Below are 17407 nucleotides of genomic sequence, written 5' to 3'. Positions count from 1 at the left end.
GATCTTGGGGCTTTTACTGGCACGTCATGCTGGGAAAATACATACAAACACTTTCAGGCTTGTTGAATGATGAAAGCTGCTTCATCATTCTGTGTGCGGCTCTCCCCGCCCCACCCCACCCCCCCGCCCCCCGCCCTTCCAAATAATAAAATGCTAAAAACTCATGTTTGTAAAATATTTTCTCTTGGCCCCTTACTTGGATGTTTTCCAGTTTTTACATCCTATCTAATTGGGGCTAAGTATCACTGTCTTCATTTTGAAGACCAGGAATTTAAATGGAAACTAGACTGCCCCGTGTTTAGCCTTTTCTGTTTGCTGCTGCCTCAAGCAGCATGGTGATCCCAGAAGTCAGAGCATAGGAACACACACAGAGGGAACAGACTCACAGTTGCCACTGGTTGTATCTGATTATATGCATACTTCTATATAAAATCAAGTAAAAGATTTTATTTTGTGACAATTTCAAAACAATAGCCAATAACTCTTAAGGTTAGATATTCAACAAAGCTCTCAAATGTATTAACAATCCCCGGCCCTTACCTGTTTCTGATAACTGGATGTTATGAGCCACAATAACTTCAAATTCACATTTCCAGTTGTCAGTATCTCCTTGGGATTTAACCAGGCCCAGTCTTCTTTAGTCAACTATTATCTGATTTCTGTCCTCTCCACAGGAAAAAGCAAGGTTCTCATCTCAGGTTTTGGTGGGAAGGACAAGTAGGGGTTAGTCAGTCAATACAGTTGTAGCCTTAAAAAAACATCTGGAGTTTATGATCAAAATGTGAACCCTGGCTGTGGCTATGTAGGCTATACCCAGTAAGTCATTCTTTGTGGTATTCTCTGAATGCGTTTCAACTCTTCATATTATCTGTGAAATCAGCTGTTGAGAGCCCCAATAAGAGTGTTCATGAACCTAGTCCTAAATGCAAAAGTGCAGTCTATTGTTTTGCCCTTCATATAACCACAGATAATGAAACTAATGTAAAGTCTATTATGCCTAAAAAAAAATTCAAGCTTTTTTTACTTATAAGCACTTGAAAGATAAGAAGGTCAATTGTCTAACCACTACCACTAAGCAGTTCTCCAGATATCCCATTAGAAAATGGAAATACCCATCTAGGAATCAATAGTAATACAAGAATGAATAACCCATCATCTTCATATAAACAATCTTAATTTTAAGCAACTCAGATAACTTGAAATATTTAATATTCATTCATTTTTTTATTCATGCACAAGATTTTCACAAGCACCTACTACGTGCCACATAATCTTCTAGGTGCTGAGAATCCACTAGTGAGCAAAACTTCTGAACAAAACTTCCTGCTCCAGTGGAGCTTACATTTTAGTGGGGAGAGACATAAATATGCACAAAACTAAAGTATATGGCACTTTAGAAGGCTTTAAAGTTTATAGGGAAAAATTAGAACAAAATAAGGAGGATTAGGAAAGTGGAGTGAGTACAATTATGAATCAAGTGGTCAGGGTATGCCTACTGTGAAGGTGGCATTTGAATAAAATGTTCAAGGAGGTGAGAGAATGAGTTGTATACATTTGGGGGAAGAGCGGAGGGAATGGCCAGTGTGAAGGGCCTGAGGCTGGAGCTCGTCCGGCCTGTCCAAGGGAGAGGAGCGGGACAGGTGTGGCTGGAGGGGAAAGGGTAGTAGAGAGGAAGGTGACCAGGGGCCCAATCCTGTGTGGCCTTTACTCATAATCTGAATAAAACAGGGGTCATTAGAAAATCTTGAGAAGAATCTTGGATCTTTGGCAAAGATGCCCCTGACTGTACTGTCAGATTCAACTGTAAAGGGGAGGAGCAGGGAGGAACACCAGGTGGCCATTCTCACAGACCAGACAAGAGATGATGGTGGCTTAGAACAGGACAGAAGTAATGGGAGAAGCGAAGCTGGAGCCAAGAGATTGGTTGGTGGACCTGATGTGTGATGAAAGAAAGAAAAGGTAATGATGAGTCCCAGGTTTGGCCTGAGCCACTACCAAGATGGAGTCACCATTCACTGAAATGGAGAGGGCTGCAGGCAGGCAGGTTTTTGGAGAAGATTGCGTATTCGGTGCTGGACATGTTTCGTTTGAGATACATACTGGATGTCTGAGTAGAAACAGCAGAGAGCAGCTGGATGGATGAGGAGGTTTAGGAGAAAAGGCCTGGGTCGGATTTGTACACTTGGAAGTCATCAGCAGAAATTTTTTCTTACAGCCATGACATTGCTTTAAGGGGGGAATGAGATCACTGATTGAGTGTAAATGACAACTAGAAGAGTTCCCAGGGCGCAGGTCTAGGAAAGAAAAGGAACAAGCAGAGGACACCTAAATAGGAAAGAAAAACAGGAAAGTTCAGTGTCCTGGAAGCCACGTGAAGAAGGTTCAGGGACAGGGAAGTGGCCACTGTGGCAAACGCAGCGACGGGTCAGGAATGATGAGGGCTGAGGATTGACAGTCAGGTTAGTCACATGGCGGACATTGGTGTCCTGGAGTGTCAGAGGCAGAAACTTGACTGAAATGGTTTAGAGAGAGAATAGGAAGAGAAAAATTATTTGAGCAACTTTTTTAGACAAGTCTTTTAAGAGCTTTTGCTATAAAGGGATGAGGCCATACATGGAACTGGAAGAAGGGTTGGTTTGTTTTGTTTTCAGAGTCAGAGAAATAACAGCATGGTTTCACGTGGGTGGGAATGATTTCACAGGAGGGAAAAGCTGATGATATAAACTGAACGGGAGACTTGCTGGAGTGAATGTTCATGAGTAGATGTGAGGGGGCAGGATCTCCTGTATAAGAGGAGGGGACCACCTTTAAGAGGGGCTTGAAGAGTTCTTTGGTGACAGGGAGGAAGGACAATTCGTGAATGCAGAGATGGGGGTGGGGTAGGGTATAAGTTCCTAGAAATTTCTGATGTCTTCAGTTTTCTCCAGGTCACCAGGTAAGAGTGAGGATGGGGGAGGAGGTATTGGGGCCTGGGGAGGGAGGGGAAGGTGGGAAGTAAACAGCCGAGCAGGGACCGGGTATACTGGCAAGGGTGGTCCAACACAGAGCAGTGCTAAGAACCCACCTGAAGGTTGAATTCACCAGTGACCAGGAAGGGCATTGGGTATTTAATACTACTGGGTATTGAAAAACATCGTACAATAGATACAAGAGGGGGAGAGGGGTAGAAGGAGAGAGAGAATCTCAAGCAGGCTCCACAGTCAGCATGGAGCCTGACATGTGACTTGATCCCACGATCCTGGGATCATGACCTGCGCCGAAATCAAGAGTCAGATGCTCAACCGACTGAGCCACCCAGGCGCCTGAACACAATAGATTTTTTACAAGTGTTTATAAGTGTTAGTTGCTTGACAGCATTTCTTTTATTAGTGTTTCTTCTTTTAATGTTTATTTTTGAGAGACAGAGACAGAGTGCAAGCGGGGGAGGGCTGAGCTGTCATCACAGAGCCCAATGCAGGGTTCCAACTCAAACCGTGAGATCATGACCTGAGCCCAAGTCGGATACTTAACTGACGGAGCCACCCAGGCACCCCTTGACATAATTTCTTTGTAGAAAATAATATCTTCCCTAAAAATCATTTGAAAACATTTTTATAGATGTGTCAAAACAAATGCAAAAGAAAGGCTGGATTATTGACTTCAAACTATATCTTCCCTTGGTCTGTGTTTGTTTTAACAGAGATTTAGTTCATTGTCGTACAAGTCCCGGGAAGAGGACCCGACTCTCACAGAAGAAGAGGTGAGTTTTGTTGCTTTTTAAATAACCAGAAAACTTTAAAAAATAGAGCGTTTCTCCCTGAATAAATGCACTGTTATGTTACTCTTCTCTGAAAAAGCTGAAATACTCTTAAGCATATGTGTGGAGGCCAGGATTTGGGAATGTTGGCTTTATAGTGGCTCCAGTGACTGGCAGATGGTAGGAGAAAAAGGAAGACAGGATGAACAGGTCATCTAAGTGAAAGAAACGGAGTAGGAAAGAAGGAACAGAAAAAAAAAAGTAGGAAAGAAAAAAAAGATAGGAAGAGGAGGGGAGAAAATCGAATGACAAGAGAGAGATTTAAGTGCGAGAGCTTTAGTGAGCAGTCAGGAAGGAAGTCCACCTTCGAAGGCACTTAATCATGGGTTGGAAAACACAGGAAACTGGAACAGGTGAGTGTAAGGAATTTAATCCAGCCTGGGAAGTGGAGGGGGAAGGTTTTAATGAGGAATATGGAGGCAGAGAGCAGGTAACTAACTCCGGGAAGTACAATTCCAGGCTGCAGCAACAGTCAGACATAGCAGCCACCAAGAAAGCACCGTCTTCTTCCAAGTACCTGGGCTAAATATTCACCAGCTAAACTTTTCAGTGAAGCGTCAAAATCGTACAAGCCGGTATATAAGTTATTATATCAAGCTAGGCTCAGAGAGCTGAACACCTCAATTTATCTGGCTGTATATAGCTTCTATCTGGAATTCCTAGCATGGTAAATTTTGTGCATGTAGGAAAATGACATACATATGCAGGGACATCCCCTCACATCATAGGACTTTGTGTAGAGTATTAAAAAATGAAATAGACTACAATCCCACATTGGGAGTTCAAAGAGCAGAGAGCTTCCCGTAGGCAATGTTGCCCACGTGCTTCTGTGTTTCTTGCCCCAGGGAAAGGACCTGCGATCTAGCCACCTGTTCATATGAGCCAAAATCCTGGGCATCATCCATGACACCCCCATTTCCTCTATGTCCTCAGACTTAGGCAGTAGCAGATCCCCTGAATTCTACCTCCAAAGGGTTTCCTTCACATGCTGCTCTGTCCGTGTCCACTGTGCCCGCCCCTCACCAGCCTGGTGGCGCCTTCACCTTCTTCTAGCAGTCTGTTGTCCCCACTGCACCAGGGCCATCCCACTTGGGACCAAAAAGAAGAATATATGAGAGATCTGGAAACAAATCCTTTAAAATAAAGTTGAGACTATGTAAAAATTTAAATTACTTTTCTTCTAATCTGACATTGTTTGTGGTTTGGGAAAATAGGACTTAGTTATACTGATGAATTTTTAACATAGATTAAAGAACGGTGATTCACATGTATTCATTTTAGGAAACTGCTTTACAGAAAATAATTATGGAAGTCACTTATTTTTGTATTTTTGTACTACAGTGTTAGCCAGTCCAGACAGACACTGAGACATGAGTTTTAAGTACAATTATCCCAATTTAACAGAATGATGGGAAAGGGTTGGTTATAGGAAGAGAAATGGGGGAAAGGAAGAGGGTAATTTATAAGAACATAATAACAATTTGCAGCCTAAATAATAAAGATGAGAGATTTAAAAGAGAAGAATTGTAGGGGCGCCTGGGTGGCTCAGTCGGTTAAGCGTCCGACTTCGGCTCAGGTCATGATCTCGCGGTCCGTGAGTTCGAGCCCCGCATCAGGCTCTGTGCTAACAGCTCAGAGCCTGGAGCCTGGTTCAGATTCTGTGTCTCCCTCTCTCTCTGACCCTCCCCCATTCATACCCTGTCTCTCTCTCTCTCTCAAAAATAAATAAACGTTAAAAAAAATTTAAAAGAGGAAACTTGTGACACTAAATAGCAGCAGGGCTTGAAAGGAACCTGTATACGAAATGGAAATCATAGTCCTAGAAGGTAGATATCCGAACATCAGAAGACTTGTAAATGTTAACACTTATGAAAGATTCTCAACATTCTCTGCACACTAGGCTCGTGCCCAGAGACAATATTAAGTTGCAAGTTAATGAAAGAGCCTTTAACTTTTTAAAAAGAGTGTAAAGGCCAAGACAACCCAAGTAATTGCAAAGAGCGGAGCATTAATGGCAGGCATCGTGGGGAGGAAAGTTGAGCAGAGAAGCTGCAGTGTGCCCCCGTCATCGGTACAGGGCAGGAAATGGTGTTTGTCCTCTTCAGTGTTGCCCCTGAGGGCACAGAGTACATTTCTACTTTGCTGGCTCCCCTCTTCACTGTCATCCATGATTCACCCTTTAGAATCTGTCCACATTTTTGGCTTGGACGACCTTTTAGATAATAAGTTCCATGTGTTTGCACCTCACTGTGAAAAGCAGGTGATTTATTCTTCCTAATTTCAAAGAAATTATCATTCTTCATTTCAAGAGTAATTTTCCATTCAGATCTCTAAGGTGAGAATGTTAATTTACTATTCACTAGACAGGTCAGACCAGCATGGCAGAATTTCCCAAAGATGATTCCTCTGGTTTTAAATCTTCGGATTGTCAAGGCCTGGCAAAACAGAGCCACCAGCCTGTAGTGAAAAGTTCTCATGCAAATGACCAGTTAACATGCGGCAGGCCTGTCTTAAGAAGCTTTTGAGGCCAGCTGGAAACTTCATCCACAGTATGTAAGATATGTGAAAGCAAGGAAATCTCTCTCCGCACTTGGGAAGCCAAGCATCTGTCAGGAGGCATGTTCATTTATTTCCTGGGTGTTTGAATAAATCAATCATTATGGCCAATGAAGGTAATGAAGGATATTTCTACTTATTTCCAACCGTGGTTTCTAACAATAATACCCCCCCCACACACACACACACACACAAAAATATCTCTTAATCAGTGTGTTTAATCTATCATTACCAAAGAAAATTAAATCCCTCTTGATAGTAGAGGTTATATGGAGTATGTTAATGAGACTGAGTGGGGTGTCCGGAAAATAGCCCACGCTTTCAGTAGGAAAGAGGGCCCTGTAAGTGAATTGTCCCCAAATTTCATTTCTGGGTTGGCTGGTTGCAAGTAAGAATGGATTTTTCCCACTGGAGAAAACTTATCCCCATCTGTAAATGTCTATTTAACCAGTAATATGCAATGAAGTTGAAAATTAATGGAAAATGAGGCTTTTACAGGTAGAAGTAGATTGCCAGCCAGAATCCAGGAGCTACTTTTCAGACCACTTTGATGCAGAAAGAGTGAACCAAACGGTCTAATTCGGGGGTTCTCACACTTTAGTGGGCATCAAAATCAGCACAGAGTGCTGGGCCCCGTCCCCAGAGTTTCTGATTCAGTGCTTCTAGGATGGGACCCAGATCCTGCTGCTGCCAGTTCGAAGCCTGCCTTTTGAGAACCATTCATCTAACATCTGTCTTCTTCCTTTTTCCTTAAAGCAGTAGAGCTTTTTTTTTTCCCCCAGGTGAAATATTCTGATGTAGAAATTGAGTAAGACATGATACTGTAGTCAGGTCCTGGGAGCCTCATTCTGCCTGCTCTCCTCCTTCCCGAAGACCCAGAGAGAACCTGGTTGTCATGGGGTTATGTTCATAGGACTGGTCTGCTTACAAAGTTGAACATATATAATTGTTCTCTAGTAATGTACTTCAGGATTAGCACATGAAGAACCCACTTCTGGGTATATAGCTGAAGGAGATGAAATCACTGTGTTGAAGACGTACCTGTACCCTCAGGTTCTTAGCAGCATTATTCACCATAGTCAAGACATGGAAACAACCTAAATATCCATCAACTGATGAATGGATAAAGAAAATGTGAGATACATATCCACGTGTATACATTTTAAATATATACATATACATATATATAATGTGTGTATACACACATGTACATACACACACAGTGGAATATTATTCACTCGTGAAAGAGATTCTACCTTCTGTGACAACTTGGATAGACCTTGAGAACATTATGCAAGTGAAATAAGTCAGACAGAGAAACCCAAATACGATATGTTCTACATAGATGTGGAATCTAAAAAAGCCAAACTCTTAGAAATAGCAAGTAGAATGGTGGTTGCCAGGGGCTGGGGAGTAGGGGAAAGGGGAGATGTTGGTCACAGGGTACAAACTCCCAGCTGTAAGCTGAGTAAGTTCCAGGGATCTGATACAGAGCATGGTGACTATAATTAACAGTGGTATACTATCATACTTGAAAGTTGAAAAGTAGGTCTTGTTTTCACCACATACACACATAGTGGTAACAAAGGAGTTAACTAAGCTTTGTAGTAATCATTTCACAGTATATATGTGTATCAAATTACCATGTTGTACACCTTAAGCTTACATATGCTATGTGTCAATAATATCTCGCTAAAGCTGGGGAGAATTAGCAAAAAAAAAAAATCTTAAAGGGGCATACACATGCCTATAGTGCTAAATATCTAGCTTGTCACTGTAAAGGGGGAGAAAGAAGTCAGACTTGAGGCTTATTTATTTAATTCACCCTTTGTTTTCTAGATCTCAGCCATGTATTCATCAGTAAATAAACCTGGGCAGTCAGGGAATAAATCGGGACAGTCTCTTAAAGCTCCAGAGTCCACCTACACCTCCATCCAAAGCGCCGCTCAGAGATCCCCCTCTTCCTGTAACGATCTCTACGCGACTGTTAAAGACTTCGAGAAAACGCCAAACAGCGGTAGCGTGCTTCCAGCAGCAGTGAGACCCGGTGAGGAACCCGAGCCCGATTATGAAGCAATACAGGCTCTAAACAGAGAGGAAGAAAAGGCCACCCCAGAGACCAATGGCCACCGCGGTCTTCTCCCGAAGGAGAATGACTATGAGAGCATTGGGGACTTGCAGCAGTGCAGAGACATCACCAGGCTCTAGCAGCCCCGAAGACAACCCCAGATGCCGTGTGCTCAGCCGCCTGGGGGGCTCGGCCGCCTGGGGGGCACTCCTGCGGGAAACAAGAAGCTCTGTCAACCCACACTCTGTATGCTGCTCCGGTAACCTGAAGACGATTGAAAACGTGGAGACTGTTTAGCAGGGTCGGAAACAGCGAGGTACGTACTGAGTGCACCCGAGTGCGTCCCTGCCTGCAGGGGGCACCCGCACGCCCAAGCACATCTCTCTCATGCACCCTCGCCCTCTGGAAAGGTCCCGGCTGTCGGTGGTTTCACCCTATTCGTGAGGAAAGCCAAGAGGAAAGGAAGAACTGCGTTCATCAAGAACCACGACCCCACCTGCCTAAAATACTGCCATTCAGAAGAGCCAGGTTTTTCTTCCTTTCTTTTTTTTTTCCTGTCTGCCCCTAATATTTCTTCCCCGTGAAATCTTCCGATTTCTAACGGTTCATTCCGAGAAAATTCTCCCCCGAGGCTTGGCCCTTGCCTTCCACTTAGGGATTTTAAGATGGTAAGAAACTGTGCTTGCTGGTTCCTGTCAGCTCACAGGCCTCTTCCAAGAGCCGCACCTGGAAAAACGGCCACTGCAGGTGGACAGGACCGGGGCTGCCTCTTAGGTTTAGGTCTTCATTCCTTCTGATTTAGGCACTCCACATCGGCAGCCTCTCCCAAAGTACTTGAAGTCATTTTTAGATGCTTTATTTTATTTTTCTAGTCAAAGCGTGCCCCCCCCCCCAGTATTTGAAACTCTTCAGAGCCTTTTCAGTGTTTTCAATGAACATTGTGGTACTTCTATACTTGTTTTAGCCCAGAGCTCATTTCTCTGAAACAGAGAGCCTTAATCTCCATGTTGGGACACACCACATATTTGGACGGCAGCCATGGCATCCGTCTCTGAAGGGCTGCGGACTTGAATGTGTATTTCTGATGCTCTCTGCTGCCACACTAACAGTGTGAGATTTCATAAGTTAACTGCTACCCTAAGGTAATCTATCTAAAATTAAAATGTAAAACATTTATTTTTGTTATATAAATTTATAAGATGTTTTATGTTTAACGCCTAATTTCTAGAAAGTGCCAGAAAAAAAAATGTATATTAACTATTTTGATTTTGTGTACAATGATTTATACTCTCATTTTGAAAAGACACCGTAAAGCACATAAGCTAGGTAACTACACGTAGCTGTTATCTTTTTTCTAATCAAGTGTTTAAAATACTGAAGGTTTTTTCAAGACTTAACTTTTCAAATGGTACTTGGAGCTCCTGGTCAAAGTCATCTGGCTCACTAGAGAAATCAGCAGAATAAACACAAAGGATCATTTTCAGTGAGTTCAGTGGGCAATACTGAAATATTTGAAATGGTCAAAAACAATGGAAAGAACGAAATAGGACTAGGGATGTCTGCATTATTAACCTCATGAAGGTATTTATAATTCCATTAAGATTCAGATACGTGTTTAAGAAAACAGTGATGGTTTCTGCAAGCCAGTCCTTGCAAATGCAAATTGCCTATTGGGGCTTTTTTCCCCTTCATTTTACAAAAATCAGTGGCTGAAATAACTCTGATTAAGAGCTCAGCCTGGTTTGAATTTAATCATCTCTTTAGACTTTATAAGGCCAACATTGGGCAACTTGTTCACTTTTCATTTTAAAAGGAACCTGCTATTATACAGTGTGGCTACAGAAAGGGACCCTTTCCTACACTGACAAAGGGGGAAGAAAGAGGCAGTTATTCAATGCTGCTGCGACATGTCTGGCTTTTCAGGTTGAATACTCTTGCTGTTTTCACTCATTATGACAAAGGATGCCGTTCGGAGGATGAGGCATCTTGCAAATGGTAGGGACCAGCTCACAGGCGTGTTTTTTTCCCATCCCTTGCATTCATGGCTAGATTTTGTGACTGCTCTGTGATACATTTCTGAAAATTGTGAAGTGAGCTTTGTTGGGGGTAAACCGGTCGGTTGTCATTATGTTTCGGTCATCCTGGTCTTTCCCGTGAAGACCTCTCGAGCCTAAGCACAATCATCATTGACTAGAAGATAAGGGCAGAAATACCCTTGGGTCGGGGGGAAAGTTCATCAGGAAGGTGCCTCAAGTGGGCCTTGTTCTCTGAATTCGTGTCTTTCATGAGCACTGTTTTGCCGGGTGATTTTCATTGCTTACTTGGTATTAATGAGTTTGACCCAACAATCTCTACATCCTGGGGTTCCTTTAGCACTTGGTGACGGCCTTGTCACATCGCATACCTAGCATTGTGCATGCTGCAGTGATGTCCTTTATGAGCGCTTGACCACTCCAAAGTTTTACTGTATTTCATGATGTCTTTACTTATTGCCAGGGAGGTGAGAATGACCTCTAAAGTGTAAAATCATTTCCAGAGAGGAAAGTTCTTTATAAATAGTCCTATCATCTTGAAATTTCATTATCAGAATTTCCCCCAGAAGCTCTGAAATAAAGGCTATGCAATATAGCCATAAAATATGCACTGAACTCTCTCTTGATTTGAGAATCTGTGCTAAGAATAAGTTGTGATTTAAAGTATTATAAGTATATTTTAAAAGAAACTAGAACGCCCTCCGGCATAAATGCTAAAAGAAGTAATAGCACAATCCATGAGGGGTGGGGGGCAGGGAGAAGCGGAGTAAACTTTGGGAGCAGGCTTGCTGTTTAGACCATTGGGTACCTCACTGAACTACAGTATTGATGTATCCTCATGGTTTTGACCTTAAAGTACAGTATTTCATAAATTTTGTCACTTTTACTTTATTCATTGAAAATCTGTGCTAGTCTTTGAGTTGGACAAAAGCCTATGGCTTCTTTAAAAAAGTTTCATGTTCAGCTAAATGTTACAGTTTAAATCTGTGAAAGGTAGTTACGAAAAGTTTTTACAGTATTTTTAAAATTCAACTTTGACATCCATATTATGCATTGTTATAACTTACGTTATGTGAAATTACACAAATAAACTAAGTTTTAGGAAGTGTTTTTTGTCCTGTAAGTCAGAATTGTAAACTCATCTTGCCTAAAGGCAGGATCTTTGTTTTTAGTCAGATATTTTGAAAGTTTAGAAGGATTTTTATGCTGTTTTTACTATTTCTCAAATGCAGTCAGCAGGAAAGTATGACCTATTTTACGTGAAATGTTTAAGGAAATTTTAAATTCTAGAAGAAAGTAATTTTTGCAAATATGTGGGCCACATTTTCTTTCCTGTCCAGTAAATTACGTCATTAGGTTTATTAAAGCTTTTGAAGGTACTGCTGTCTTTTGTGGAAGAAGGCTAATTACTGATGTATCTGCCCTCAAAATCCAAGAGTTAATTCTAATTAAGTGCTAACAAGAGGTAGCCACCACAAAGAACTAAAATTTAACCTCAGGCTGTCACTGTATCTATTTCTCGTATTTGACTTCCGTTTTCTTAATTAGAGCATTTATTTACTTTAACCAGTAACACACTGTGTGTATACATGTACATATACTATACATACATACCTATACATATTTACACACACACACACACACACATACACACACACACACACATATATATAAAGATGTCTTTGGAATGTCTCCCCTACTAGTGTGATGACTATTGTCATAAAAGCAAAATAGAAAAAAGCTACCCAATAGTTTTCACTCAGTAATTACAAGAAAGCCTTCCTAGGTTACCCTCATAACATTTTTCTTATTAATAAATTCAGGTTTTAAGTTGTGTCCATAATTCTCTTCGTTGAAACCCAATGGTGTTTTAAAATAGTTTTGTCTTGGTTTTTTTTTTTTTTTTAAATGTGTGTGGCTCCTTGCATATTCAGCATGACAGGAGGAAATGTAAATAGGCGTCCTTCTCAGTGTTCTCAGTGTTGAGAAGAGATTCGGCCGAAAGCAACAAGAGCCATGTGAGCCAGGACAGAGCCACAGGGAGGTGACCCCCACACCCCCCCCACCCGGTAGCAGAAATAGAGGCCCGTTATCACATGGCTGCATTTTATTTCATTTTCCTTAGAAGGCCGTGTGAGTTTACCGCAGAACCAGCGAGCGGTGATGTAGCATGACGTGCAGAAAACCGCTCTGAGATGTTCTGAGAGGCGGCTCTCATCCCAGAGCTTCAGTTCAAGACTGAGTTAGGATTTTGTAAATGAGTAAATGACATTTTTTTTCCCAGTGCTCCCTGTACTAGTTAATACTGAGTCCGTGTGATCTAGTGATGCCATTCTTCCAAAAGTGTCGGCGTCTGGTACCCGGCCAGCTTCGTGGTGGCCCTGGAAGCACAGCTGTACTGACGGCTCTTTCCTGGAAATCCTGACAGGCTTACTGTCCTGTGTAACCGGGAGAAGCTCGAGTGTATCGTTTGGTGTAAGTGATGTGAAAAATAGGAACGTGTGTCTATAATCTCAGATACGCCTTCTTTTTGCAGTGAAATCTATACGCCTCGTCCTGTAGTAGTGCTCTGTGTGCTGTACCTTTTTGTAAACACGGTATTCTTGACAGTGGCATTGGACAAGTTCAACGCACCTAGAAAGCGTCTGACGTAAAGAGACCAGTCCAGAAACCGTGATAGACTAGTCTTCATCTGGAATTATGAAAGTAAATTTTAAAAACCGTGGTCCAGAAGAGAACAAATATTCCTAAGTGGGTTTTTTTCCTATCGCTCATTTTTAGGTCTGTTTACGTCCAGTCTCTGGTATTTATAAAGTAGTCATTGTTTTTCCAGGTTCTTCTTTATTTCAGTTTTTCTTAATGCCAGATGAAATGAGAAATGTTGTAACTTTTATTAAAAAGGAAACTCTTTTAAGCATTCCACTTGGTAATCGTTTATCTTAATGCAGTCAAATTAGATTTTTCTTTGCTCACCACTTATATCCCGTGGGTATTTTTTAAAAATATATTATGCTCTGGTTGTCTTAGATCACCTTCTGTAATGGATGATAAAGGCTGGTAATGGTCATTCCTCAAACTTCTGTGTATGAAATTGGCAACGGTTTCATTGTTGTTACCTTTTAAATATCCTGTTTTATTAATGCACCTCAAGTTTTCAGGGGAAGTTTGAAAGCTAAACAAATAGGAATTTGCATTTCACTGTCCATGCATTTTTTCCTCATAAAAATAGTTTCTCAGAAGAAAGCGACATACTGTCCCATAGGTGGTCCTGATCAGTTTCAAAGTGCTCCTCTGACTCAAAAATAATTCATGACAATGGCGTTTTGACTCATTGTCTCAAAAGGTCTTTATAATGGTCAAATTGTCTAATTCACAAGAGAGTGGAAAAAGTTGTTTCTGATACTGGGCATTTTTAAACCTTAGTTTTAAGTCTGAAAATATCTCACTGGCTTTAACATCTTCTAATTTTTCCCCTCCACTACTCTAGTCTTTTTAAGGAGCAAGTCTAAAGAACGGGGACACAAAGCCACCATTTCTTCCGATCTTACCTCGGCTCCTTCCGCACAGGTGACCTTCTGTCACTTTGCACAGCACCACACCTGTTCCCCCTCCCCACCCTGGCTGCTCTCTGCTATTCATAGGCCATTCCAACACATCTTTTGCAAAATGGACACACTCCTCAGATCACGGATCCTGCCCGCCAGCATGGAACCATTCCCTGCCACTGTCCAGTGGGCGGACAGCTCTGCCCGACTCACATGTTCCTATGTCCCAGGCTGCCGAGATAAGGTCATGGGTCCACCTGGGGAAGCAGATGCTGGGTGGTACGGTCATGAGCTTTGCTAAACCATGTTCATACCTGCCCACATTTTTCATGAGAATGGTTGGCACTACAGGGCTGTGGAAAAGAACTTTAAAAAATTCTCCAGAATCAGAGTCACAACTGCAGGAAAAGTCAGCACCGTGCTCTAACTGGGTAAGCTCACTGTCCCTCATAAGGCTTCAGACTGCCTGTGTCTCCTAAGTTCCAGTGGAGTTGAATCCTTGGAATAACAGACCAATAACTTGACCGTAAAGTAGGAGGATGCTGAGCCTTTCAAGGAAAAACACCCCTTTCTTATAAGACTTAATCACTTATAAAGTAAAGCTGAGTGTAATATTCTTTAGCCATATAGCCATTTACTCCCTCCCTCAGGAGACAGTGCTTATGGATTCTGGTAGTTATAAGTAGTCTGGTCTGCTTTGCCAGGCTTCAAGGACACAAGAATGGTCAAGCATCTCACCGGGGAGCTACCAGATATTGAGAATAACTTGGCCATTTGTAGACAAACTGATGTTTGAAGTGAGAAACCAGATCCCTTTTAAGCACTCACTTTCCACACAGCTAAGGATCCAGGATGTGTTTGGGTTTTTTTTTTTTTTTTTTAACTTCACTCTAAGTTGTCATAGTTAATTATTTGGATGGGTATTCCAGAGTGTAATTTCCACCACCGCCCCCCCCCCCCCCCGCCAAGTTAAAAGAACGGATATTCTCTTTACACATTTAATTTTTAAAAGTTCACCTAGTATACCAGCTAGGCACCCATGCTAGGACGGTTAAGACTAAAAGGGAGGCCAGTCTTAGCCCCTGGAGCCTCAGGGGCTGTCTTATACCTCAGAACTGTCTTATTACAATGTCTGGTTTTGTTTTGTTTTTTAACTCAGCAGTTGGAAATCCTGAGTTTAAAGCAAACTTTCTTTTTCCCTTTTTAAGCAGAAGAAGGAGAAAAAAACTTTTAACTTGAACTTCCCATTTAGGTAGTCAAGGCTTCCCTGAAAGACAGCAGTCAGTTCCTTCCCCAGGTAAAGAGGCGAGAACCAAAAGCCCAAGTCTATCTCTGAAGATTCCTTTTTAGGTACTTTTAATGTAAAACCCACACATGAATCTGACATGATGTTTCTGACCTGTCCCGTGAGCCTGCTTGCCTTTTTTTTTTTTTTTTTTTTTGCATTTATTTTTTGATGATAGGCTTTCTTGTTTTTCCTGGAGCCACACTAAGACCATTCCGACAGGCTCCTCCGTGGCTGACTACTGGTGTCCTGGACGTGTGGCCGCACCATTAGCAGGACTTGCCTCTTAGGGAAAAGCATGTGCAAAGTGTCAGACAAGCTGAATTTTATGTTCAAGTCAACAAGCATTTATGCCTCAGGTTTTGACATTTAAAAAATATTTTTCTGAGGAGCAACTACATATTTGATACGGGGGGCCTGGCGAGCAGGAATAAAATCTGAACTAAGCGACGTGGGCAAGACTTCCCACTCCTCACGTCTCAGTTTGTGTCTCTGGGAAACAGATTATCCCAGCTCCCTACCACCCTGAGTAGCCTAAGGAGCAAACCATAGTGTGTAGAAATGAGAAAGATGACCTCAAAGATTTTGATCATTTTTAGACATTTTCTTCTTTGTAAACTCAGGAATAAGCCTGGTTTATGGATAGCATAATATGGCTACCAAAGCTACAGTTTTAGGCAACCAGATACATCCTTTCAAATGTGTTTCATTTAAAAACCTAACTTGGTTGTAAAACTGGGAAAAGAACCTCCTCATAATAGTAATACTTTTTAAAAAGCCAACAAAAAGACTTCAGTAAAAGAGTGTGGTATCAGTCTGTCATCTGCCCCAGAGTGCTTGTTTCTTACCTATAGTATTTCAACAATTTTTATGGGAGAAAAAAATGCACACTTCTTGGAAAAGTGAATTGAGGTTTTGAATTAAATTCTAAGAGACGACAATTTAAAGAGAAACATTGGATTCAGAGATGAGCTCACAGCTCTGTGATCCCTGTTTCAGCATTGACTTTACTGTGTGACCTTGAACAAATTAACTACTCTGTGCCTCAGTTTCTCCATGTGCAAAATGGGGATAATGATACCAACCATTGCCTACCTCATGGGGATGTTATGGGGACAAATGAGATAATATAAATACAAATGCTTTGATCTCTGGAAGAAAGGTGCTATATAAATTACAGTTATATTGTTTTTAATGATCCAATTGTTATGTTTAGAGTTTAAATAATAGCAATACTATTAGTCATGTTAAGAATAAGTTTCAACTCAGTGCATAATTACAATTCTCTTCTGTGGCCAAATCTTGATCATTCATCCAGTAATGGTACCTAAGGAACTGAAATGGGTATTTGATTTCTGTGTGTTTCTGCCTGTAGTGTTTCTATTCTGAATGTTCCCAAAAGGCTGGAGTTTAACTTGTAATACCTTATAGTTTACATGTAATGAACCTTATTCAAGCTGTGTATAAAAGTATAATGACATGTAAATAGCAGGTACATTGTAATTAAAGGCACTTATCAAATTGTCTTTGTTCTTTTTAAATTGCAATAAAAGTCAGTTTTATATAAAAGCTTGTTAAAACTCATTTGGTATTGTAGGAAGGTCAGGAATGCTAGTTTATATGCCTCCGTGCATAACCAGGGTTTGGGGATTTTAGCGATCGGTTCACTAAGTGAAAGGAAAGACAATGACCAGGCTACAGAGTGTAGCGGTTAGAATCGCAAACTGCAGAAAAGGAGTCTGAGTCCCAGCTCTATGATGACTTTGAAGAAGCTGTTGCACTTTTCCTTGCCCTTGTTTCCACATAAAAAGTGAGGGACGGTAATTCAGAACCTACTAACAGGGTTGTCTTGGAGATTAAATGTGGTATTGAGCATGGTACCCCGCAAATGCTAAATGCTCTGTAAATGCAAACAGACCATCTTCACAAGCCTGGGGAAATTGTGACGACCTCTACCCACACTGCCAGCTACTCTGGTGAAGAAATGCAACCTGAGAGCAAATAGTGCCCAGGCCATCAGGAAAACCCACCTGCTTGGTGGCTGAGGGTGGTCTAACCCCAGCAGGAATCTCAGAGCAAACAGCTTTTAAATCAGCGACCTGGCTGCCCCCTTTCTGATAACAG

General features: G+C 41.6%; 1 protein-coding gene across 2 annotated transcripts in view; it reads left to right on the top strand.

Moving 5' to 3' along the window:
- Positions 1–16852, top strand: part of PAG1 (phosphoprotein membrane anchor with glycosphingolipid microdomains 1) — a 145609-nt gene extending 128757 nt beyond the window's left edge. Inside the window, exons 7-8 of one of the 2 annotated variants that reach the window (XM_003999919.6) lie at positions 3680–3739; positions 8192–16852. In XM_003999919.6, the coding sequence (XP_003999968.2) occupies positions 3680–3739; positions 8192–8560 (429 nt within the window). In that variant the 3' untranslated portion in view covers positions 8561–16852. Of the gene's footprint in view, positions 1–3679; positions 3740–6159; positions 7486–8191 lie in introns of those variants that run through there. The other variant, XM_045050151.1, reaches the window with a different exon arrangement.
- Positions 16853–17407: the final 555 nt, after the last annotated feature.

This window comes from Felis catus, chromosome F2, assembly GCF_018350175.1.
Source record: "Felis catus isolate Fca126 chromosome F2, F.catus_Fca126_mat1.0, whole genome shotgun sequence".
Classification (NCBI taxonomy): domain Eukaryota; kingdom Metazoa; phylum Chordata; class Mammalia; order Carnivora; family Felidae; genus Felis; species Felis catus.
Note: the sequence above shows the minus strand (reverse complement) of the source record. Positions and strands in the feature narration are given on the sequence as shown.